The following is a 26,239-nucleotide window of genomic DNA, read 5'->3' on the forward strand; positions in this document are numbered from 1 at the left end:
CCAGTAAACTCATCCTACTGAATTTTAGAGTAAATGTTTATCAAGCCAATCTTGTGATGATTGGTAGCTTATTATTTAAACACAAGATGCCAGTGTAATTGCAGCATTATACTTCTTCTATCTTATGTCAAAGTTCTATGTTCTGGAAATTAATTATTGAAAGCCAGTATGTCCCTGAAAATAGAACTGTTTAACATCATTTTAATTTGCGGTCCACTTCTTCCTCAACATTTCATTCTCTATGTTAATGTTACAATTGCCATGGGATAGCTCCCCCTTCTCCGCTAGCTGCCTCCTCTCTCACTCACTGTCTCCTCCCCTCCCCTCCTCTCCCTCCTCTTTCCTAATCTGTCTCTCCTGTAATTGTTCTCCCCTCAGTGAATAAAACAGCATGGGGGTTCCCTCTCTATAAAATTCAGATGAAATCCTAACATCCGTTTTTACGTATTTTCTAAAGAAACAGCCCCGGGGATATGAAAAGGAGATGGAGTGGGAACACACTAGAACGAGCATGGGGACAGACAGATACAGTCTCTGAGTAAACAATTACTAAAGAGCTTGTCTCGTTGGCAGTTACAAATCTTGGAGTATTTCTGAGGTATGGTCCTGAACAGGGAAAGATCCTACCAGCTCCAGACAATGAAGAAGTTAACTAGTTAAAAACTGCTAGTTTGAGAAATTGGTCCCTGCCTCTTTTGAGCGTAGTAAGTGGTTGCAGCAAGCAGCCTTGACATCCCAAAGCAGTCACTCTCCTGTAAACTGCAACGTTGGACTTCTCCCAGTAAAACCAGTTCAGTGTGGTGGTGGCTGCTTTTGAAACCTCTCTCCTTCCAGGCGGTCCTGGGCGGCTCCATCCGTCCAAATGAGAGCTGAGTTTGCAAGCTACCAGAGGCAGTGGAGCTGGTGCTGCTGATGTCACAGCCAGAAGACAGTTGTGATTGGATCTAATTAGACTTTGCGGCAGCAAATAGACGAGCTCCGTGTGTGATTGGCTTTAAAGTGGATGGTGCCAAACAACTCGCAGAGGCGCAAAAGTAGCAGCCCTGCTTTGCTTTGGGAGCCCAGACGAAAAGGAGAGAGCTCCAGGGCGCTGAGGACGCGCGGGAGAATCTTTCCCGGAGCGTTCTGCCTAAGGAAGGGCTCAGCTTGCAGACGCGCATACGAAGCTTTCAGCTCATCCGGATCCAAGCGACGGGACAATTAGAGAGAAGGAGCTTGCTGGCATGCCCAGTCCTAAAAAGTGAGCCTGCTACTTGATTTGCAAAAACAGAAATATTCACGGCCGCGGCTGCAGCAGCAAGAATAAGAAAGGTGAAATTGCTTAAGGACCGGGGTCTCCCAACTGGTATGGCATCTGTCCTGGGGAGCGGCAGAGGATCTGGAGGGCTAAGCAGTCAACTCAAATGCAAGTCTAAGCGAAGGAGGAGGAGGAGGTCAAAGAGGAAAGGTAAGAAGCTCGCTGTGCAAGCGCTCCCGTGCCCGCTGCAACTCTTGCCTGTCTCTCCCCTTGTCCTTCCTGAGGTGAGGTCTCCGTGGCCGCTTGTAGGTTTCCGCTTGTCGTCTTCACTTTAGGTTGCTTCTGGGATGTTCACACTGAGTAGGGCACTTGTGAGTTCAAATCTCTTTGTAAATAGCCTGGGGGGTTTCCTCAAGCCCAGAGGGCACAGAGAGCCAACCAGCCTCTAGATGTTTGGCAGGAGACACTGGGAAGGGAGCTGAGAGGGCTGAGCAGAGGAGCAGCCATCCTCTGATGCTTGTATCCTGGGTACTATCGTCCCTATTGGAGACCCAAAGCTGGCACTTAGACAGACTTGGAGCCGACAGTATCACAGGGTGCCAAAAGAAACACTCACTTAAGCCAACACACACAAAAAACTAGGGAATGAGCTCTCGCCCCAGCTCCTCCCATGCAAATCTTCTCAGAGGAAAAAGAGGGCAATACCCTGGCATTCGCCTTCCCAAATTGACTGGCGCTTTTTTTTCTTAGTGACATATCCCGTGGCCATGTAAACACTGTCATAGACAAAGAGGACAAGATATGTCCTTGCAGAAACCACTGCCTGTAAAGAAATAAACACTGTCTTATTGGTAGAAAAAGAGAGAGAGAAAAAAAAGAAAATTAGATCTTGCAAACCAGAAAAGGAGAGAGGCAACCGATGGCAGGTTGCAGCTGACAAACTCGGGCTGTGCCTTTTTACTGATATTGCAGGAAATGGGTTTCACCGAACTTAGTCAATGTCACCACAAGCGCAGGGCTTCCACACAAGGTCTGTGTCAAATTAGCAATTCCTCCAACGCAATAGGCAGTGCCCTAGAGCTCATCTTTAGCTCCAGCTCCTGTGCATTCCACAGAAGGATTAAAAGGTGATTCCAACGCTGTCTGTGGCTTCTTTCTCAGAGAGAAACTTGCACTCCTTTTGAGTCGGTAGAAGTTCAGTGTTTTTACCAGTATCTAAAAGGTGTCTTGGTTTTCTTTTAGTTTTTAAAGTGTCCGCAGAGGTATGCAGAGCAGACACAGTTTAAGTGAGTTGAAATTTTTTAAGTTGTTCTCATGCAGGACACATTGTGCACACGGTGTTGTATCCACCCTCGCTGAACCTATACACTAGACATCTTTAGGAGCCTAAGATAAGTCTCCTCTAGATTGTCTCCTAAGTGCTTGCTAATTGTCTCTGAGACTCGTATGATTTCTAATAACACAAATAATTCAAACATAAATGCCCAAAGCAAACAGTTCTTGATCATGATCACACATCAGGACCCCTGGGAGCCAAGAAGACCTGGCACCTGCCTTTGAACCTTTCAGAACCTTTGGTTTCAAACGGGGCTGATTTTACAATTGTACTTCAATTAGTAAAGCCTCTTAAATGTATGCCTGGTGTTCACTTCGTTGTCTGATAATATTTTGAAATTGACTTACTTTCCTGATTTCTTCTATGGCTATGTGTTACTGAAAATGGCATGGATATTAAGAAAACCATGTATTTCAACAGTAGTAATCACTTTTATAAGTTAAAAAAAATGTCTTTACACTTCATGTGTCCATGTCTCCTGATTTTTTTTAATAGTCTGCTTAGCTGCTTAGAACAAAGCAAATGGAGTAATATTTACAATAACATAATCTACTGAAATGAAACCTAAAGAAAATTCTCACCTTCCTTCATTTGCTTTACCATGAAGTGTCAGACACACTAACTAAAGATTTTTTCTTAAATACTCTGAAAGAAAATAAACTCAAGAAAGTTTCATTTAGTGTAAACTAAACCAGGACAGACCAAAGTGAAAATGTTACAGCAAATATTTGTAACCTTAGTCATTTTGACTATATTCAGGCTCCATATTTTCATAACAAAGGTAGTAGGTAATTATATACCAGTCTCTATTGTGTGTAGACCTGTGTTTAAGTGGCCTCTTCTGTGGCACCTGCCAACAGCTATTGTAGTAAGACAGTTGAATGAAGCTGTTAAACAGTCATTTTTAGTGGCAAAGTTAACAATGTAGATATACAGGATCAAAACAACAGTAAAAAAGGCTAGCATGCCCAGTTATAGGAAAGAGTGAAAAAAATTTTACATCTCCCAGGAAGTGATGTTTATATGTCGTATCTTATATGACAAATGCACCTTTCCTTTACTCCATAAAGAGCAATGGTGTCTTTAAATTTTATCTTAATAATCATATATCTTTACCAAGATGGAATTGCGTGGTTTCAAGTTTTAAGCCTGCCCAACATGAAAGAACACACCTGCATGGGAGACAACTAAGAAATTATAGGAAGGCTACTGAGTAGTAAGTGAAGATGCCAGTTATAATCATATGCTAAACTATTCTTACAAGTTAGTAAATATAATTATGATAAGGCATGCATGCATGTATGTTTCCAGCTCATTTATCAGTCGGGCTTCGTTTTTTTTTTTTTTTTTAATGCATCATCCTATCAGTTGGTCAGTGTGTCAGCAGCCCTTCATTTTCTGTGTGTAGCCTTGAGAGGTATCTTTGGTATGGTATGCTCGTTATGATCCAGTGGTCTCTGCTCTAAACTGAGACACTCTAGCTAGAGCCTGACTGGGATAGTGACAGGATATGATTGTTGATAAATGCAATCCATCGTCTTGGAAGTGGGGTCATTTCCTTCACAGAGTAGGTTTCTGTCACAGTACCACATAGGAAATAATACATATCTTTAATGATCTAAAAACAGAAGAAAAACCTAGTCACAGAACATGGCTCCTAGAGGTCACCTAGCAGGAGCCCACATTTCTGCCAGATGAACTTTAGAGAAGATTCTTGGAATAGCTCTCCCCACCCACAATCTCACTTTTTTTCTTCTACTGAGACCTCATACCATTTACTTATCCACCTTCTTTTTATGTGGAGGTTTTAGGTAGGATATTAATTAGAAATCATGTCTAAGTATTTGCACTGTCTAGACAGATTGGGGGTGTGACTATCTTACTTTTATATGTGACATAGACAAGCAAAACAAAGCACAGGCAAAGCATCGCATGCACGTGACGCGGGGCCTGGACCTTTTGAAGTGTGGGATGTAGCACTTTATCACCCGTCAATGCCAACTGGAGACTTTGGAAAACAATGGTTAATGGAGACCATCCCTGACATCACTAACTACTGGAGTATTACCTTCAGTAGCACATACAGAGAACTAAAAGATTTCACTTTTATTCTACAATTATTGGAAGACATACAATATGATTACAAACAATTTCATCTATTCCATGCTTTACAAATAATACTTCTTCTCGCATTAGAAAATAAAAGTGTGTATGTATTGCAAAAAAAATCATTTTAATGCAAAAATAAAGGTTAAGATTCAAGTTTTTTCTTCTTGATTGTTATGAGCAGCAGATCACTCAGGTAGTCTCAGGGGAAGATCTCCTAAAAATTAATGTTTTATATAAAAACAAATCAGTTAAAACTTAATCTCCAGCCTTAGAATCTCATAAACACACCTTGGCATTCTCATTTACTGAAATGGCACATATTTTCTGTGCTGTGCATGTTTTTCTTTTTTGTTGCTATTGTTAGTGTATTTCTACCCCCCCCCAAAAAAGCTACATTGCCCTGAAATTAATTTTTAAAATAAAATATTTAAATATACAACACATTATTATATGCAATAGGTAAGACAACAAATTTCTGAGAATTTGAAACAAAAATCCCTTTTTAATATAGACCTATTTGGAAACAGATTGGGAACTGATACTCACTCAAGGTAAACTGAAAGACACAGGAAGGTGTATCAATACATCTTCCATCAACTAGAAAAGGACTTTGGGGAAGCATCTCAGTGGTACACAAACCCTAATTTGACTGGTCAGCTGAGTTCAGCACTGGCACATAATGTGTCATGCTTCGGATCATTTGGCATCAAAAAAAGTTGCCTTGAAATTCAGCTATTGTTCCAGGGTGCTTGCATGTACAGATCTTTAGGGGACTGGGAGCGAGTTCTGGAAGCAACCCCAGAAGGCAGATCCACGAAAGTCAGTTGGGAATCTCAGCAAGGTGGTGGGGAGCAGAGCAGCCTGCGACTGTTGTGAAATGTAAAGAAAAAGTTGGCAAAGGGGACATAGTAAGTGGAGCAGATGGATGGCAGACGCCAGCTTGTTGTGAAATGAAATTCCATGAAAAATTAATGAAATAGAAAGATTGCGCACTGGATGAGGGTGCAGCGGCCGTGCTGCTCGCCGTCTCTGCGATGCGTTAGTAAAAGGCAGCCCGTCTACACCACTGCCTCTTATCTCACTCAGCTGATAGCTCAAGAGGAAGGATTGGATTTCAGGATAAAAATCGAATTGATTAAACCAACTTAGTCAGGATCTAATTGCATGAGGGCCTTCTCTCCTTTCTTCTCTCTTTTTAAAATTTATATTAATGCTTCTGGTTTCTAGTGACCCATGTAATAACAGTAATTTGATTTTGCTTCAAGAGCATTAGATATGATGGGTGAACTTGAATTTAGAATAAAAGTGTGAAATTCATGTATCCTTATCTAAATAGCGGCTATAGGGGTATTGCCAAAACGCTATCTCAGAAGGGTACTGCATAAGAATGAGTGAGAGACTGTATTTTTTTTTTGAGACCCAAAAAGGTAACTTATGTTATGAAAGCATTGTGTTTAGTTTAAAACCTTCATGTGTATCTATGTATGTTACTCTGTGTGTGTGTGTGTGTGTGTGTGTGTGTGTGTGTGTGTGTGTATTGCTATGTATATATTTGTATCTAAAGAGTAAAGGCTAGAAACATTGGATCCATTTTATATGTTAGTAGTTTTTTTCTAAAATCCTACAAATTCTAAGTTGGTGCTTTTATAACAGAATCAGTTTACAAATGCCTGAAGAGTGAAAAATAAACGTCACCTGATTCTTTGTTATTTATAAATTTTATTTCCATACAGACGCTGCTGTGACCAATCTGAGTGATAATGACTTAGAAACAGGATTTGTAAAAGGACAGATTTTCTTATCATGAACAAAATATTAAAAGCACTTAACCAGTTTTTTAAAAAATTAAATCACATTCCAAGTTGAGCCATGAAAGTCATGAATGTCCTTTACAAAATACACCAACTATTAAATGTTAACACTTTCCATGTGGTTCTCTGTGAGTACAAAATAATTGAAAAAATAAAAGCTTGAGAAAATAAAAGAGCAGTATACACTGGCTGATGGTGTCACAATCCTGATTCTTGCTGCTTGGGGTTTGTAGATAACATGAATCTAAATTAACCCTTATTTTTCAATTATGTGGTTTTCTTTGCTCAGAGCAATATATATGCTGTGAATTGTTGATTGTGTAAGTATAATAATTTATTTATATCTGTTAATGATTATTACTCACTTAATATGTCAATATCAAATACAGTGACATGGGTTTCAAAATGAGAATAACTAAGAAGAAAAACAGGTTTCTTTAGAATTGTGGATACACATACCTGATAGGCTGATAGGCTCTTGGGAGACCTTAGAAAGTGGCAGGGGAAAGGGGTCTGTAGACTTTGCAAACCCGCAGACAGATCTGTGTTGCTATTTGTCTCCCTAGCTAGCTTGGTGCCAAGACATCTTTGTTTAGTGATTAAGGGTCAAGTTTTCCTTTCTGGTTTTATTTTAGTTAGAAGAAAAGAAAATCAAGGCTGTTGCATCTGGCTGCTTACATAGCTTCGAGGAAAGTGAAAAGAACAGCTCTGAGCTTTAAATCTGCAGCTGAAAATGTGTGAGTGAACCCAGTTCCCCAGAAATCACATCCGAGAATTAGCTACTTAGGAGATGATTTGTTTGGGCTTTAAGGGAATTTTAGTTTCTCAGAATGAATCTGGCTGCTTGCAGAGGCAGCAGACTTTCTTTTCTGGAGAACTCTGTATATCATAATAAAGAGTTAATGGAATCACCTGGATCCTATCTAAACATGCTAGATATTTCATTATCTTTTATTTTAGTTACAGATATTGAGTATAAAAGGCAGTAGCATAAGTCCATTTTATTCTTTTATTGACTGTGAATGAATTCCATTCAGTTCTGATTTCCTGGTAGAAAGTAGCCAGTAATTGTCGCCTTTGTGTTATGAAATGCAAATATATCAGAATTTATTATTACCTGTGTCAAATTATTAAAATGTCAAATAGTTAATTCTACTTTTAACTCTTCAAAATATCAAACAGGTTATATATATTTTATGTTTATAGAAAGGACACAAAATGATATTATACTTGAATAAGAAACCATGTCTGATAAATGAAGTCTTTCTACAAACAAAGACAAGTAGTGTTTGTCTCCAAATCCGAAAATAAATACAAAATAAATGCTGAGGCAACTTTATGCTGAAATGCCTTGAAGATTAGAATTGAACACCTTTCTTGAGCTCTGTATGCTTCAAATCATGAGACCGAGGGTGGGTGTGGCAATCTGCTCCCAACGTGGAGGAGAATTTGAAGAGTCATGTTTGCTTAACTGCTGAGCATTCCAGTGGCAACACTCCCTAGAACCTCCCTACACCTTGGGAAAGCAAATGCTCCTACAGACGAGACAGAAAGATCTGGAATGTGGACGCAAAGACGCCGTGGTGCAGGTGATTTTTAGTGTAAGTACCTGGTTCTTACGTGGACACTCCACATACACAGAGGTTATAGTCACGCCACTAGACCTCCTTATATCATTCAACAGAAAAGTCACTCACATCACAGGCCCAGGTTTCTTTCTGTGGCTGTTGTTTCGCTATTCAAATAATGAATGAAATCAAATTACTCTGAGGGGTCTATTGTTTTGCCGTCCAAATAATAAATAAAATAAAGTGATTCAGGATATGTTCCTAAGCTCTCTTTTTCTGAAATCTTGAGTAGGTAGAGTGGATCTAGTGCTGAAATGATAGTCATCACACTTTGAGATGAATCCATGTGTGATACCCTAAACACCTCACCCATAATGTGCTTTGGATAATTTTAAAGATTAAATTAATATTTGCTGCTTCATTTATTGGGTATGAAATCTCAGGTTCTTGTTTCCTACTGCCTCGTGATTTTATAATGTCTTATGAGATTTCTCAAGTATGTCTTCATAAATGTGGTATTAAAATAGGACAGAGGTGTAGGGCTCATTTCTTTAATCATCAAAGCCTGTCTTCAGTGGAAGATGCTAGAGCTTATCAAACTCCTTCTTAGGGTCAAGATGAAGCAAAACTGGGAGGCTAATGTTCCTAAAAATCATTATCAGCTACTGCAAAGCACATGCTTCTGATTTCTATAACTGTTTGGAAAAAAAAAGCACAGTGCTACTCAAATTGGCTAATGTACTTGTGAACAAATGCAGTGTTTCTTAATAGTTTAATTGCATTTAGAAGAATGCAATTTAATAAACATGACAGAAACATCAGCAAAATAGCTTTTGACCTCCTCCAAACCCCGAGCCTAGCTGGGCTCACTCATCCTTGCGTGTGACAGATGCTGAGCTCACATTGGGCCCGTGGCTGTGAAAATAGCTATGGTCTTAAAGGAGAAGCCCACACGCTCGTGTGAAGCCCAGGAACCAAACAGTAAAGTGTTTAAAATAAATATGCAAAACAATTTATTAAAGTCCACTTTATAAGTTTGAGGGCTATGTAAACAAATTACTTAAAACAACAACAAAAAACCCAAACAAAAACAGTACCTTTCCCTAATCTTTAGGCAGACAAAAACATTGATACATATTTGTGTTTTGCCTCTAAATACGTTCTACAGTTAGAACTTGAAGGAAAAAAAAAAAACATGCAGGTTCTGCTGCTATAACTCTAATAGAAACCGACATCTGAATCCAGGGTGTGTGGTTAAAGTAAATTTTTTAATTTAAATAATCCTATCTTTTAAATTTTTCTTCCAAAGAAGAATCATGTTACAGCAAAAATCAGTTGTTAGTGTCTAGATGAAATAATAGGCTGTGACAAACATTTGAAAAGCCTCTGAGGTAGTAGCCCAGGAAGCACACTAACTCTGACAGCCCTTCAAACACGCACGGGGCAAATGACACCATGCTTCAAACTAGCTCTGCTGTGCGGTAACATATTCCTCCAATGTCAGTACACCACCCTGCTCTAGGGTGAGCAAATTGGTACATATTGAAACTGAGGGGTGTACTTTTATTACTAAGTGCATAGGTAGAAATTTTCTTTATTATTAAGGCCAGCAAATTTAAGTGTGCATGCATATCATTTCATGTAATCAAGAGAGTTTTAAATCCACCTTTTCACTTTGTGAAAACTGAATCATGGTGTGGCTTTTGTGTGTAGCTAATGAATAGAATTCAAGTCATTAAATTGTGTGCTTGTGTGCTTTGTGTAGACTGCTAATATATGCATGTGGGATAGAAAAATGCCAGGCTCAAGGTTTAAAATGCAGTTAGTATTTATTGAAATATTGGATATTAAAATACTGGAAAATCCACCTACTCTGAAACAGCAGTCTTCTCTTATGAGTTCTGAAAGAAATCATATACTGAAATAAAGTCTTGCCTATATCTGATAGTATAAACACTGAGAAATAGTAAAGAAAAGACACTGGTGGTTATAACTCATAATTCCAAGGAAAATATTAGTTGCTTAATTGCAAAAGTTCCAGGGAAACAACAACGGAAATTCCTCACAGTGCATATTTTACATGAGGTAAAACAAATCTTCTTGTCTTTGCCACTAATAAAAAGTAATCCATCTTCTTAGATCATCAAAGCAAACAACCCACTTGTATGAAAGGGTTTTAGTAGAGGACAAAGGACACACAGACAAAAGACAGATGGAGGGATAATTTAGAAGTCTCTTTTTCCTAAGCTTGATTAAGTTTCGTCTCTCTTGCCTTGCATTTTATGCAGCTTTTAATACACAAAGATACATGAACTTAAAACACCCCCACAACCTATTGATTTCTGCCGCTTGCAGAACTGCCAAATTCTGTCTTAAACAAGGATGAGTATGCAGATAAGAAGTGTATTTGGTATGTTTTTATTAGCCTACATATTCATTAATGTGTGACTCTATCTCCATTTCCTAGTATGGGTCAATCAAAATACTACAAAGATCCAATAAATAATTTTTTTTCTGTATGGTTATATTACATATCAATATACAACTGTGTCAAATTAAAGCGGGCAGTGACAATAGCCTGCTATGACCTAAAAAAATATTAGGTTTTAGATATTTTAGATATTTTTAAAAGTATATATGTTCATAATTTATTTTAAAGGTATATAAAATTATTACATAGCACAGCCCCTTCTGTCATGAGCATACACAATGAATTTATAAAAACAAAGACCACCAAGCAGCATAAGCTGCTTTTGAAAAACTGAGAATAGATTGCATTGTCTTTATTTCAAATAAAACTTCTTTAGAAAACCAAGCTATCAAAATATACCCTGGCCACTCTTTCTATGGTATCAAAACTCATTCATTCACTAGGAGAAGGTGCAGAGATGGCTAGGAAGTTAAGTTCACTGCCTTCTCTCTCAGAGGACCTCGGTTCATTCTCAGGACCCACATGGCCCCTCACAGCCATGTGTGACTCAAGTCTGAGAGGATCCAACAATGTTTTCTGCCTTCCAAGTGTACTCACACATGTGGTGCACAGACATGCATGCAGACAAAATAACCACACTCATAATTTTTAATTGGAAATCTTTATGTCAAATTTGAAATAAGACATGAGAAAAGTTAGAAAGAAGGTATCCAAGAGGGGCTAGGGATAAGCAAGGGCATGTGGAAATTGTTGCAAAGTACTATAATTCTATTTTAATTAAAACATATTTTTAAAAAACATTTCTAAAATAAATAAACAGAGAGTAGAACAGAAGATTATGTACAGGTCATGTGAGTGATAAGAGCTTATGGGAGGGGCACATCTGCAAGGCATTACGAGGTGATATCCGTCAGACACCTTTGGAACAATCAGTGGCACAAAGACTACACTATTCCAATGTCAGGTGTGTGAAGATACTTACAGGTGGAATGAGGATATTGCCACCATCTTCTTTGTCATCCCTCAAGAATGGGTGTCCTGGTTCGCTCCTTTGTAATCTCTAGAATTAACACAGTGATGTCATTGTGCCTTATCAATAAATATGTGTTGTAGAATTATCTCCTGTTTAGATTGTGTATTTATAAATGGTTCTGTCTCCTTTATATTATAACAAAGTTGCATAACTCGAGTTTATCCATCAAACAACCATTTGTTAGACCCTTTCATTTGGCAGTCACATGATAAGTAGTAGAGATTCAACAGTGTAAGCCTTGGAAACTTCTCAGAACAGCCAGAAATCAAACTCTGGTGTATTCTTCCTTCTCTGTCATTCATGTGGGAGAGATATTTTACAAAATTCCCTTTTCAGAAAGCGTGGGAGGTACACTTCCATTATTTGCTGAATTAGCTCCCTGAGGATTGGCAAGCTCATTTCTCACCAGTATTTTCTTTTTTCTTTTTTTTTTTTTAATTAATTTATTCTTGTTACATCTCAATGTTTATCCCATCCCTTGTATCCTCCCATCACCCCCCCCCCCATTTTCCCATTATTCCCCTCCCCTATGACTGTTCCTGAGGGGGATTACGTCCCCCTATATATTCTCAGAGGGTATCAAGTCTCTTCTTGGCTACCTGCTGTCCTTCCTCTGAGTGCCACCAGGTCTCCCCCTCCAGGGGACATGGTCAAATGTGAGGCACCAGAGTACGTGAGAAAGTCGTATCACACTCTCCACTCAACTGTGGAGAATGTTCTGACCATTGGCTAGATCTGGGAAGGGGTCTTCTATGTAATAGATGAAGTGAAATCATAGGCCCAACACAGTTAAAAGAAACTTAAGCCTTTGTCCAGGAGCCAGCCTTCTTAGACCAGTGTGCTCGCTGCCACACTGGTGTTTCTCTTCTCTGACTCATAGATACGTAGCTACACTTCTGCCTTCTATATCTGTGACCAGTAACGCAACTTCCTTCTCCAAAATGATTCAGACAGAGACCAGGTGCTAACACACCATCCTTGCTAAAGATGCACCAGCAACTGAAAAACACAAAATCCTGGCACCAAACCAGAGAGTAACTTAAATTGCAGTCTTGTTTGTAATATAGACTGGCAATTTTTAACACAGGATAGCTCTACCTGGAGGTCATACAAAGTGGAATGTACACACATTTGTCTTATGCAATTTATGAACAGTTCATCTGTACAAACAGTAACGGTGTCAGTACTCCTTGCCACTTCACTCGATAAGTTGATATGTCAATGATCATAATATAATTTATCGTGATTTCATCCTGTTTCTATCTAGATAGCTTGCTTCTTGGTCTCTTTATCTTATATACCTCCTATTCACTTACCTGTCTACAATCTATCTTCTTTCGCTATATAAACAGGAGACATATATAGAATCCACTCCCAAAATTTAGTATCAGATGACAAAACTCTTTAGTACCTATTATGGTCCTTAGCTACAATGATACTGACTACATTAGAATGTCTGGGTATTGATTTGTAATTTACTGGATTTTTTCCAAAACTCGAGCATCATAAAAGCTAAAATTGTATTGAGAAAATTAAAACCAAATAATGGATTGAGTTTTATTTGCTATTTGTATATGTTTACTCAAATATATATTACATTGTCCATGACTCAGGTGTTAGTGCCCACGCCTCTTCCTTATGGGAGCATTTCTTGTTAAATATGATGTGTCTCCGGAAACGGCCCCTGCTCTCCTCTCACTTGGATGCTGGTTCTACTGTTCACGTTCTAGCTGAGCTGCTCCTTTAGCAATCCCAAGATGGCTTGACCCCTGCGCATCTACCATGAAGCAATGCTTCCTCATGTTAGAGTGCTTATCACCAATGTCAAACTCACCTATGAAGAAGAACATGCAAATTTCACATGTGAATGCCCTGAGACTATCTTCCATGGTGAAAGCACTGCTGTGTCATTCTTGTGTCTGTTCTCCTGCTACCATGGGGAGAGAGAGAGAGAGACAGACAGACAGACAGACAGACAGACAGACAGACAGAGACAGAGAGACAGAGACAGAGAGAGACAGACACACACAGAGAGAAAGAGACAGACAGACAGACAGACACAGAGAGGGAGAGAGAGAGAGAGACAGACAGAGACAGACAGAGACAGACAGAGACAGAGAGAAACAGAGAAAAAAATCATTAAATCAGAAACATTTACTTTCAAAATGCTAAACTAGCCTTAGAGATTAGCACAATATAAGAAACCTTGCATTCTATAATGTTAAAACCCTTTTTCTTAACCATTCACATGGAGATTTATTCTTTAGCCAGTGTAAATCAGCAAGATGTCATTTGGTTCTTAGAGAACCTAAAGCTTCTTCTAATATTTACTTAGCATTTACACTGTCCTGGGTTTAGGTTATCTCATTTAATTCCCCTAATGAGACCATAAGGTAGTGATGTGAGTTAGCTTCATTTTGCAGAGAATAAAATATGCAGAAATGAAGAAAATGTGGGCCTGAGACCATACTTTCAGGGAATAATTACTTCAGGCATATGACTGTCCTCGATGTCATTGATGACACTCTGATTTGCCAAAAGCTCTGCTCCCACTTTCCTGGGTTAAGTACTATTCTCCTCACAGAGTGTCAAAGAGCTGGCATCCCTGAGTTTTTATTAGTGCATATGTTTGTGCACCTCTATGTATCTATGTATATCTCATGCATGGGGGTGCCTATAGAGACCAGGGATAGTGTTGGGTCCCCCAAATCAAGAGTTGCATCTTATTGTGAGCCTTCAAATATAGATACTGGGAAACAAACTGAGGTCCTCTGCCAGAGGAGCAAGTCTATTAGGCACTGGGCAACCTCGGCAGCCCCAGTTCCGTACATTTAACACAGAATGTACCTCATCTAAATCTTTTATTACTCCATGGTTCCCCAAGCTTTTCAAAGACCGTAGCAGAAACAAGTAACACAATGAGACTAAGAAAAGTAGAAAAGAGACCTCACAATATGCTGCTATTGTCTCGTGACCTTGTCAGATCAACATAGTGCTATTCACAGGAGGATGCTCAGTGGGCTTCTGTTTGTTTTGTTTTGGTTTGGTTTGGATTGTTGTTGTTGTTGTTGTTGTTGTTGTTGTTTTTGCATGCTCAACATCTTGGAGTTACCACATCCTAAGAACATCCTTGCAGAGGTTTCGCATACTTAACACTTGAGGATGAAGATGAGCCGGCATAAGAAGTGAAAGAGGTTTTCATCTGGTAGTGGAGAGTGTATCATTGCACTCAGAAGACCAGAGAACAGTTTTTGGGATTAGAAAATTAACCAAATACAAACATTACTACAGCCATAGAGATCATAGCAAAAAACCACATGGTTCTTTGTAGGAAATATGTGTGTACATAGTTTTAGTCCTAAAATGTGCCATCTACTGTCAGGTCTAGAAATTCCTCTCTACTATTCAACTTCTTTGCCTATTATGCATTGTAGGATCTGAAATGTAGTCATATCGTATATATTATGCATTGTAGGATCTGAAATGTAGTCATATCGTATAAATGCTGATCCATTCAACTTCTCAAACCCTCTGTTTCTAAGTGTTGTTTCTACTGAGCATGACATGTTAGCGCTCCTGAAAACAGATTTAAGGAGTACATTGTTTGTCATTGGTATTCTTGGATCTCAACTTGACTACATCTAGAATTAACTAAATGCCACGTGGCTGTGGACGCCTATGAGGGAGTTCTCTTAATTAAATAACTCAAAGTTGTTTAATTAAGCTTTATTCTGGATCCTTCGATGTGGGATGATCCACCTTTGATCTGTGTGTGCTACACCTTACCATGTAAGCCTACACAAAAGACTTAGAAGGAAGGAGTTCTTGCACGCTGCCTGCTTGCCTCACTGGCTCTCACAAGTCCATTCCTTTACTGGTATTAGAACCTACGTCTTTGGGATTCCAGCATCTACAGAAGACTGTCTGGGAAATCCAGCCTTTTGTTCCTCTAAATCTGGAGAACCATGACTCATACACTACTTCATCCATAGAAAGCAGAATATCACAAGTCTGTCTTTGGAGACAGTTCCTAGAGAGTAAAGCCAATGGTTATGCTATCAGAATCCTTTCCAGAAATATTACCTCTACCTCTGAAAAATTCATAAATTCTGTTTTCATCACTTCAAACTCCCTTATAGATAAACTATGTCTTCAGGGATATGAAATGTTTTTAGAACAGATTCCATTAACACCAGATTCCATTAAATGATATCTAGACATTTTCCTTGATTATTCTGTCATATTCATGGCCACTGAATGGGGTGGTACACAACTTGTAAATTTTATCATGTTCTCTCTTATTTTCTTATCTCCCTGGCTTCTCTGAAGCTCTGTATTTTTAGTTAATAGTGGCAGGAATTGCCAGCATTCTGAAAAGAATTATCATTCATATCGTAAGTGAAAGAAGGGAAAGATTTTGCTTCCTTGTGAGAGCTTTCTTTCCACAAGAGGACCAACAGAACCTGCTAACCTGGGCAGAGGGGGGCTTACAAAGACTGAAGCCCCAACCACGCATGGACTGGAACTAGGTCCCCTACACAGATATAGCAGATGGGCAGCTCGGTCTTCATGTGGGTCCCCTAATAAGAGGAGCAGGGCCTGACTGTGACATGACTCTGTTGCATGTTTTTCAATCACTTCTTCCTGGAAGGACTGCCTTGCCAAGCCACCAAGGAAGAAGATAACTCAGTTCTGATGGAACTAGATGTGCTGGGGTGGTTTCGGGGTGCTCCTCTTTTCTGAGAAGTAGAGGAAGGAGGTGGGGGAAAGAGGAAGGGAGGGTGAGACCAGGAGAAGAGGAGGGAGTGGGCTATGATCGGGATATAAAGTGAATACATAAATTAATTTTTAAAAGTGGAATTAATCTCCTTTTGTTTTTTAATGTAAAAAGACATTTAAAATATTAATAAATAAACAACATTTTTGTTTTGTGGATAATGGAACTGATGCCTAAAGTTGGACAAATGAGCTGAATTTCTTTTGCCACAGAAACATGGGGGCATAGGTTCAGATCCCTGAATATCACTGGTCAACAAGTGTAGTGACTCAGTGAGCTCCAAGTTCAGTGAGAGGCCTGTTCTGAGAAAACCACAAACAAAAACAAAAGAAAGAAAAAGAAAAACAAAATAAGGTGGAGAATGATAGAGGACCGCTCTAAACAATGACCCACTCACATACCACTTCATAAAAGAAGATCCCAGGGTGTGACTGCACACACATACACACACAAACACACACACACACACACACATACACACACACACACACACACACACACACAATTTATATACAGGATACTACCAGGAAAGAACATGTCCCTGAAAGGATAAGTCCCACGGTGTGAGAATACACAAACTTCAGGAAAGGATAGTTTCTGAGAAATAAAATTAATTGTCATTTAAGGAACTTCTATGAAGGCTTTTCTAAATTGATTATCAAGCCATTTCTCATAAGCGATATGTTATTAATGACTGTTACATAGAGAGAGAGGATGAAGGGCTTTGGGGGAGAGATTTTTACTTCTCTTTCCAAGAAGATTCTGAAGAACACCAGGCCAGTTCACATCCCCTTACCAGGCATCTGCGTGAATGTATGTACACACTTGCGTTTATACTTTCGCCTAAATTCAAGGATGCACCTGTTTATGCACACATTCCCTGTGCTTTCTTTTCCTTTTCCTTGGGCAACATCAGTAATACAGTTTCTGCCTTAATGATTAAAAGAAACCTTATAGATTGCTGAGCTAAACTCATACAAGCATCTTCCTTTTCAGATATCATTACAATATATATTGAATTTCAAAATAGCTATTAATCACAGCTCACTTAAGTAATCCAAACAATGATCAGTGTTAATATTTAAAACCTCTAACTCAATTAATAAACAAAAAGGGAATCAATATGATATAAAGACATACACAATACACAAGAGAAGTCTTGTGTATGAATCCAACGCTGTCATATTCAATCCAAAGAGTTTACAGTTGAATTAAAGTGTGTTATTTGTTCAGAAAAAACTGGCATCCAAAGTCAAATACCATGTTTGTATTTTTCATATTTAAATAGATATTTTATTTATCATGCATTGAAATTCATAATACTGCCCCGTTACCTTGTGAATATATGTCTCTGGTGCTTGAATGCAGTAAATTTTTCACCTGCTTTGATGCATAAACAATAAACTTAATGACTCCATTTTCTAGATTAAGTTTATTGTGTTTTTATGCTGGAAATACAAAGCCAAAATCAAAATGAAGCCCTCAGTAAACATATGTAATAAACACATGTGTCCTGCTTCAAATGTAGTTAGCAAATGGATGGGGAGTAGATTAAAGAGATGAACCAGACACAGAAGAGCCGAACAGGACACTTGAACTCAGGGTGTTTGTGACTGACTCTTTGTGTGCCACTCTGAAGAAAAGAAGTTAAATCCTCAAGCCCATCCTAAGACACAGACTGGCTGCCCACCAGATAACAAAGAGATCTGTACCCTAGTAGAGTGCATGCAGCTCCATTATGTACAAATTAACTGAAATAGCTTTCCCCATCTGTTCAGACCTTACTTATAAAGTTGTTTTACATAAACAGTTACAGGTAGGCTTTCTGGGTTTTGAATTTTCTGTAGGGGAATTTTAATTATTATAAATCCGGGAATGCCAATCTCAATCCCCAGAAATGGAAATGCGAAGGTTCTTCACGTCCGTGGACTTAACAAGTAGAGGACGTTTGTTTCTTTAGGTCTCTGCCTGGGTCTCTTTATGGGGAAGTGTGGGATGACAACTAAACTTTCTGTATAAATTCAGCACAGGTGTAATGTTTACAAACAGTTCATGTCCATGGTTAGTAGAATCCATGGGTAAGAGTCTTGGGTATGGAGAACAAATGTATATTAAATGCCATTATGAGTCAAATGCAGCCAACTCTCAGCAAAAGCTATCTTATGCTACAAACAACACTGAGGGTGTGCGTGTTTGTGTGCACATGGATGTGTATGTTTATGTGTGTGTGATGGCACTCCATATTCTACATAAAGGTGGAGCAAAGACAGGTTATTTATTATATATCTAAGTTTTCTAAATAAGAACCACATGGTAAAGTAAGTTGAGACTTTCATTTTAATGTCTATTTTTTTAATGCTATCAATTTTGGATTAAATTATAGGACCATGAACATTTCATTGATCTGATCTTAAAATAATCAGTGCGATTTCATCTCCTGCAATATTTTGGTTTATTTCCTCTCTTTGTCATCACTTGTGTGCAAAGTAATATTTCATCTACAGTGTGTTGATAATAGTGAGTTAATTATTCTCTTGAAATCACTGAGATCTTTCTTTCTGCTGAGATCTCTTCAAGCCAAGGAAGGCCAAACTCATGGGCTTGAAATTTAGGTTCTTTACTCTCTTCCTTCATTCAAATGAGGACTTATTTTTTTTTAATCAATTAATGCACTGTTCCCTTACAAGGTCATGTCATTGTGTTAATTTTTAAAATAATTTTTATCAAAGAAATGGCAAAGATTGAGTGTCTCGAGTTCACTGTAGATTTCAAGTGACATATGCATTAGCTCTTTATGACATTTAAATAGACATAGCCAAGATATCACACACATCCAAGCTTTTAAACAAGCAACAATTATACTGTTCATTTATATGTCTTTTATAGCACTTTTCGTCTTCTTCAGCAATGTTCTAAATACTATCCCAGAAGCTAGATGAACAACCTACTTCACCAAAAATTTTATCACATACCTTAGTAAATTCCTCTATGCTGAGAGGAATTTACTAGAAATAATGCCTAATGATTCACTCATTACAATCTTGAATTGACAGAAAATTATATCTCATCTCCCATAACTAAGAAATTGATACTATAAATACTTCATTATCTTCGTTTCTCATCAGTGTGATAAAATACCTTAAAGAAAGGACTTAAGGGAGAAAGAATTATATTTGCTCACAGTTCAGGTAGTGGAGTCCCTTGTGGCCGTAAAGGCAGGATTGCGGGGTCAACTCCTATCTATGGCAGTGGGAAGCTTCAAACTTACATCTCAGGAGACAAGGAATTAGAAACATTGAAATGCCCATTCCATTACTATAGTCTAATTAAAGATAAAGCCCAACACAAATTTTGTTTTAGTAATTGTTTGTGATAAAGATTGCATATCAAATGGCCCAAACTTTATGGTTAAAAAAAAAAAAAAAAAACAGTTGGTTTTGTGGATTTTTTTTTTTAATTTAAAATAGTTGTTATAAACATTGCATTAAATGAAAGTAAGACAAATGATGAGATTCCCAAGTTGGGGAACAACTGGAGCACTACATTTGTCTCTGATGCCTTGACTGTACTGATGATCCATGAAAAAAAAAATAGGCTAATAAGAATCCAAACTTTCCAGGGAGCAAATTATACAGTTATGGAAAAAGAGGAATATATGTAACCAAAATGAATTCCAATGTGGTCTTTGTTATGAGTCAAATGAGATTGAAAACACATGTTTAGCATCTGCTCAAATGCACAGAACACAGTCCCCTTGCTTTACAACCCTTTTATTTCTCCAAGTGTGAGCCTTGGGTACAAGCTAAAAGACAAAAGCTGAGCATTGTTCTGGGAGAGTAGAGACTGGAGTCCTATTGGTGGGAGCTGGTGACGTGCGTATTAAACACGCCGAAGCCAACCATACATGAAGTTGACTATGTCAGCCCCCACCACCAACCCACCTGCTCAAGCAGATGTTCAGAGCAGCCACATGATGCTTGGTCCCTGTCTTGTTTCTTTCCTAGTGTGTTGCACGCTTTTACAATGGGCAGATGAGAGGGTCCAGAACCAGCTCAAAATTAGCTGAGGGACTCTCTTAGGAACTTACACAGAGGCACGCAATAAAAGGAAAAAGAGGGGTCTTGGTGTAGGACTGAGGGTACACTGTCTTTCTAGTGTCTTACAACTGAGGTGATCTATCTGCAATGAGACTCAGCAGTAGTCATCTCAACTAGAAGAGGAAAATAGAAGTTCCAGAATATTCATCCTAGCCCTAATGTAGGAACAGAACAAAACTCTGGGCCCGGAGTCAAGGGGTTAGAAGAGATTATAATTTTACCTAAACTGTAGCTCGTTGTATTTTAGCTTCGTGATTTGGGCCTAAAGTGAGCATCACTGTTACTATTCTGTATGCAAAGTTTTTATTAATGTTAATAAAAGCCTGGACTCTTCATGGTTCTAATTACTTTGCGGTTTCATGCTTCTCTGCCTCTTTCTCTCCCCACTCCTTACACTTCCCTTCTTCCAAGCCTCCCTTTCTTTATTAACATTGTTCTATTTATGAATTTGACATTTCTGCTTCATATTTTCATAATTCTTATTAAAAGGTAATATAGTATTTTAAATGTATTAATTTTTAAACTCTATTGCATAATTTAAGTTTTTCAGGTACCACCAAATTTCAGCTTAAAAGCCAATTTATTCTGCATGTACATCAAAAAGGGCTGGTGTCTTTCCTAAATCAGAGTCTATAAATGGTCCTGGGGCATCAGATAGCTTGTGGAGGGACCCAGTTCTGAGGGTGAGCAGTCGGGCACAAAGCAGAGGAGATGACTGTGTGCCCTAGACAGAATCACATCACTCAGGATGCTTAGCTGCCTCCATGGATCTCCAGAGCTACCCCACGCCCAGGCCCCTCTACAACAGGACACGAAGAACAGCTGTTAATGTCCACACTCATTATGTATACACAGGCCTGTGGCTTCCACTCCAGAGTGCTCTAACAAATGAGCCAATCTCTGTCTACAAATGGAAGGAATACAAACGCTTTCCAAAACAAACAACAGTGACAAAAACTGAAAAAGTAAAAATATTCAAAACAAATACAGATGAAGACAGAAGAACGTATAATTTTGATAAAGTTGGTGTCAGAACTGAAAGTAGCAGCTCGTAGCTGTAATCTCAGCATGTGGGCTAGCAAGAAGGAGGTTTCTATGAAGCCAAACTCAAGCTGGACTAGAAAGTAGTCTCAAAAACTAAAACTAAAACAAACAGCAACATCAACAAACCAAACCAAGCAAACCAACAAAAACTCTGATGTCTTGGTATTTCCTTTCCTCTTTTATGACTGGGAGGGGCTGAGGGGAGGGATCAGTCCCTAACACACTTGCCACGCAAACGTGAAACCTGAGCTGCATCTCTAGCACGCATGTAAAACTCTGCTGTTGGAGGCCTGTGCTTATAAATCCCAATTCTGGGAAGGGTGAGACTGACAGATTCCTGGAGCTCATTGGGAAATTAGTCTCACCTCCCTGGTAAGCTCCACAGCAAGTGAAAGGCCCTGGCTGAAAAGAAACCATTGACCTACACAAACATGTGCACATATATGCACAAAAGCACATACACATACACACACAGGTGTGGGGGAAGAGATTATAAGTCAAATACAATGAACACATTTGAAAGAATATTGGCTCTAGGAGTGCTTTACTCCTCTAAGTCCCTGTAAATCAAACCTACAGTTAATTGTTAGCCAAGGTGTATGTGAACTTTACGGTTATTTCCCAGATTGTTTTATTCTTGGACATGTTCTCCACAGTAGCTCCTTGATAATCATAAGATATATATATATATATATATATACCTTCAGCAATTTAAAAATCTTAAATCTGCCAAGAGTTTTATAGTATGCCATTTCTCCCAACGAATGGAATAAAATTTCCAAATGGACTTCCACGTAAGGTGTATTTTTTAAAAAAAAAAAAAAACAGAGTTTGAGATATTATGATTTATATAAATTTAACAGGTTTTGCTGGGGACTTTTCAGAGCTAAGGCATATTGGTTATCTTCATGGAAGTGAGTCATATTGTGTTTTCTATACTTAATTTATGTTTAAATGTTTGTGGGGTGGGTGATACATGGGAGTCTTGCTAAACATTAATGCTCATGGGATAGCCATTAGGAAATGCTTAGCTCACCCATTTACTAATGGGTGTCTGTTTCAAGTGGAATTTAATTTTAAGTAATTAGTGTTAGATTTTCAACTTATTTGTATTATTTTCTTTTTAGAAATTATAATAATTTTAGTCTTTTAGCACCTTCTTAACAACTATCCCTGACTATATTGGATAAATGATTATCAGGCTGATGGATTTTTTTCTTGCATAGCATTTTTTAAAATTTGTTCACTTTACATCCTGATTATAGCCTTTCTCGCCTCTCTCCAAGTCCTCAGAAAGGAAAAACTCTCCTCCCCTAACACCTGTCATGTCTCATCTGGACTGCCTGTATCCTCTTCCTCTGTGGCCTGCCAAGGCCGGCCCACCAGGGGGAAGTGATCAACGTGTGAACACTAGACTCCATGTCAGAAGGTTATTTTTTAACCATTCAGAATCTACATTGCCATCCTCACTAGGAAGCCAATGGGCTGGCTAGCCTGGGTTCAGAGCAAGTGTATCTAATAAGATAGCAAACAGTACACTGAATTATGTGGCAGTAGCCAGGTTGTTCCCTAGTCAAGGTGCCCCAAGCATGTGTTCAGTAGCTGTCAGAAAGAACAACAGCAAGACTCAAACACTAGCCTCACTCTACAGTCGCCTGGCTGCCAGTCTTTCTAGAAACCTCTAGAAACGCCTTGCTTCTGTAGGTGTATCAGTCCTCTTCTCATGGTCAGGCATCTTCTATCATCACTTGATGAACATTAAGGAATTTAGCTTAAACTTGAGAATGATAACTAACATACAGTTTCATTCTCAAGGTTTTTAAAACACAATAGGACAAAGCGAGGCATGGAGAAAAACTGATGAGGTGTGGATTTTAAGCTACTGTCTCAGGCACCGTGGTGGCTCGTTTTAACTAGACTGGCCTGTGAGAGGCTATTTGAGATTATGTTCATTGAAGAGGAAAGACTGGCCTATGAAAGGGACTTTCAATTGCCTAAGAATAGAGAAAATGAGCTAAGCACTAATTTGCATGTGTTATTTTATTTTCGGTTGTGGATATAATGTAAACCTTTTCTTCAAGATCCTGCTGCCTTGTCTTTCCTGTAGTGATGAACTGTGACCTGGAAGGGTGGGCCAGATAAGCCCATTCTGCCGTACATGCTTTTGTCAGAAAGTTTTAGAGAAGTACTAGAAAATAAAACTAAGGCAGTAACCCACTGGCTTATTTCACATTGGTGTGAGGATAGCTCCATGACTGCAGCATAATGCTTACATATGTGCTTCCCTAGATGTTTGGGGCTCACTTAATAATCACATTTAATTGGAAGTAACCTTGATAGTTTTTTCTATCATTCACATAGTGAAAAAAGAAACACCAAAATGCATTTAGTGACTTATTCATAATCTTAGCCTAGGGTAGGGTTGTACTTGAGTTGGTAGAGTGCTTGCACGGCACACACAAAGCTCCGGATTCGATTGCAACAGCACAGTACGTATCCAGAGACCTCCACCCTACGGTTCTCCATTTCTTCGAGGAAGTTATTAAAGGTGATATAGCAATAATTAGCTTTCAAGTAACTAAAAGCATCACTTTTATTTCCTCTAATTCCTCTCAGAACCAGAGATGTGGCCCAACACATTCGCAGTAGCAATTCAGTTGGGTTTTAGTCTGTGCGTCTGTTCACCAGGCTTCTCTACTGACTCTTAGATTTACCGATAACCTTTTCTCATTTCTTTCTGGCCTACCAGAACACTAGTGTAGCCTTAAAATACCCCTGGAAAGTTATTAGAATCCACATGTGGGTGGGGAGATGGCTGGGTACCTACGTCTAAGGTATAATAAGAGCACTTGCTCTAACACGCTAGTGCGAGAGTTCATTTCCCAGCAACTGCACAGGCCAGATAACGCCAGCTGCAAGAGATCCAGCCAGGTTCTCTTCTGGCCATCATATGCACATGCATGTGAACACACTACACACACACACACACACACACACACACACACATACACACACACACTGAATCCTTTTTTAAAAATCACATAATAAAAGGAAAGAAATCATATGGGGAAGCCTTGTACTGTAGTCCTGTGCTCCTGCTTTGAGTATTTCCACATATGCTCAGCTCCATTTCTATGTTTGTATTTCTGCCTTTCTCTTGCCACCAGCTTCATGTGCTCCTTCCTGCTCATCAAACTGGTTATCCCTTTAACCCTATGTCCTCAGAGCCCATAGCCTGGATCAAGCTTATTTTCCTAATTCCAAAGAACTGGGAAGGGCGGTGGGTACATATAGGACTCTGCTAGTCATCACAAGCCTTTCTGAGATGGACCAGCCAATTGTGGCGTATTCCCTCTATTCTATGTTCCCTGTCAGCCTTCCCAGGTGTGTGTGTGTTCCTCCTTGGTGTGTGGTGTATTTGAACTGAATTCCCATAACCCAAGGTGGAAGCCATCCCTGCTTTCTAACCACGGGGCTCCTCCCCTACTGCAATTTGGTGACACCTACTTGAAATAACAAGGTAGGCAATTTCACAAAGACTGTTAAAAACCATGTTGTCACCGTTAAGGAACTTCGTTGTCAGCATATAACTCAGCATTTACACAATTAAGGTTACAGTTGTTTTAATAACAGACAGTGCTGTCTGGGAAGAAAGATAGTAGGGCCCTACTGATGCCAATGCATAGCATCTAGGCCAGCTTCTCCTGAAAGAAGTAGAATACTTGCTGTATATCTGCTTCCTTACACAGAATAGAAGCAAAGAAAAAGCAAAGGTATTAGTCTTGCTATATATCCGGGATCTATTTCTCATTTTTATACAAAAAAAAATCATCAGATTATACAATTGACCTGTGAAATTTTCCAAATTATACAAAATACTTGCATTTGTGCTTGGCCTTGTTGTATAACCAGTTTCGGGCATCTGTCGTATGCCAAGAGATGGGTACAGTATAACTCAAAGGAAGAACTTAGGCTCTGTAGCTTAGACTTTAGAAGCGTGAACTTGAGGGCATCTGCTTTGGATGCAGCTTGTAATGCTTCCATCCCTTCTGTTTGCTTAGTTTTTCTTAAACACGTGCAACTGTAAGTTTCTTCTTACACTTTTGTTTAGGTGATATACGAGTGCAGGTGTGTGTGTGTGTGTGTGTGTGTGTGTGTGTGTGTGTGTGTGTGTGTAGAACAGACAGCTGACACAGACTTCACCTGTTTATCTAGGCTGTCTGTCTGCACTGCAAACTCCACGTGGATCCACTCTTGTCAGCCCCACTAGGTGTGGGATTACAGCTGGATGCTACTTTCTGGGCTTGCCAGGAAGGTGCTGCGATTCTGAACTCTAGTCTTCATCCCTTGGCAGCAAAAATTTTACCATTGGAGACAGTCCTAGTTTCTTTATTATTATTACACCTATTTGTTTATTTGTTTGTTTGCCATATAGGGAGTGTGCCATGACAAGTATATGGAGTTCAGGGGAAAACTTGCATAAGTCAGTTCTTTTTTTCCACCATATGGATTCCAGGAATCAAACTTTGGTTATCAGACTGGATGGCAAGTGCCATTTACCTACTGAACAATCTTGCAAGCCATAGGCTTTGTATACTTAGTGCATATATTTTTACTTCAGACCGTTTGGAAAATCTTCAAGAACCAAAACTAAGCTTCAGCCTAAAGATAAACACTTAAACACTCAAAATAATTTATCTAACTTTTAATTCCTCATTGAGACACTTTGGTAAAAGTACAGTTCAGAATTGCATTAAATTCTAAGAAGCTTTGAGAATTCACTACAATCTGGAGTA

General features: G+C 38.9%; 1 protein-coding gene across 2 annotated transcripts in view; it reads left to right on the forward strand.

Annotated features, from left to right (window-relative positions):
* The first annotated feature begins 1,013 nt into the window (after window positions 1-1,013).
* Window positions 1,014-26,239, forward strand: part of Adarb2 (adenosine deaminase RNA specific B2 (inactive)) — a 526,034-nt gene continuing 500,808 nt past the window's right edge. For both annotated transcript variants that reach the window (XM_051151452.1, XM_051151453.1), the window contains exon 1: window positions 1,014-1,447. In XM_051151452.1, the coding sequence (XP_051007409.1) occupies window positions 1,348-1,447 (100 nt within the window). In that variant the 5' untranslated portion in view covers window positions 1,014-1,347. The remainder of the gene's footprint in view (window positions 1,448-26,239) is intronic.

This window comes from Acomys russatus, chromosome 9 (genome assembly GCF_903995435.1).
Source record: "Acomys russatus chromosome 9, mAcoRus1.1, whole genome shotgun sequence".
Lineage (NCBI taxonomy): Eukaryota > Metazoa > Chordata > Mammalia > Rodentia > Muridae > Acomys > Acomys russatus.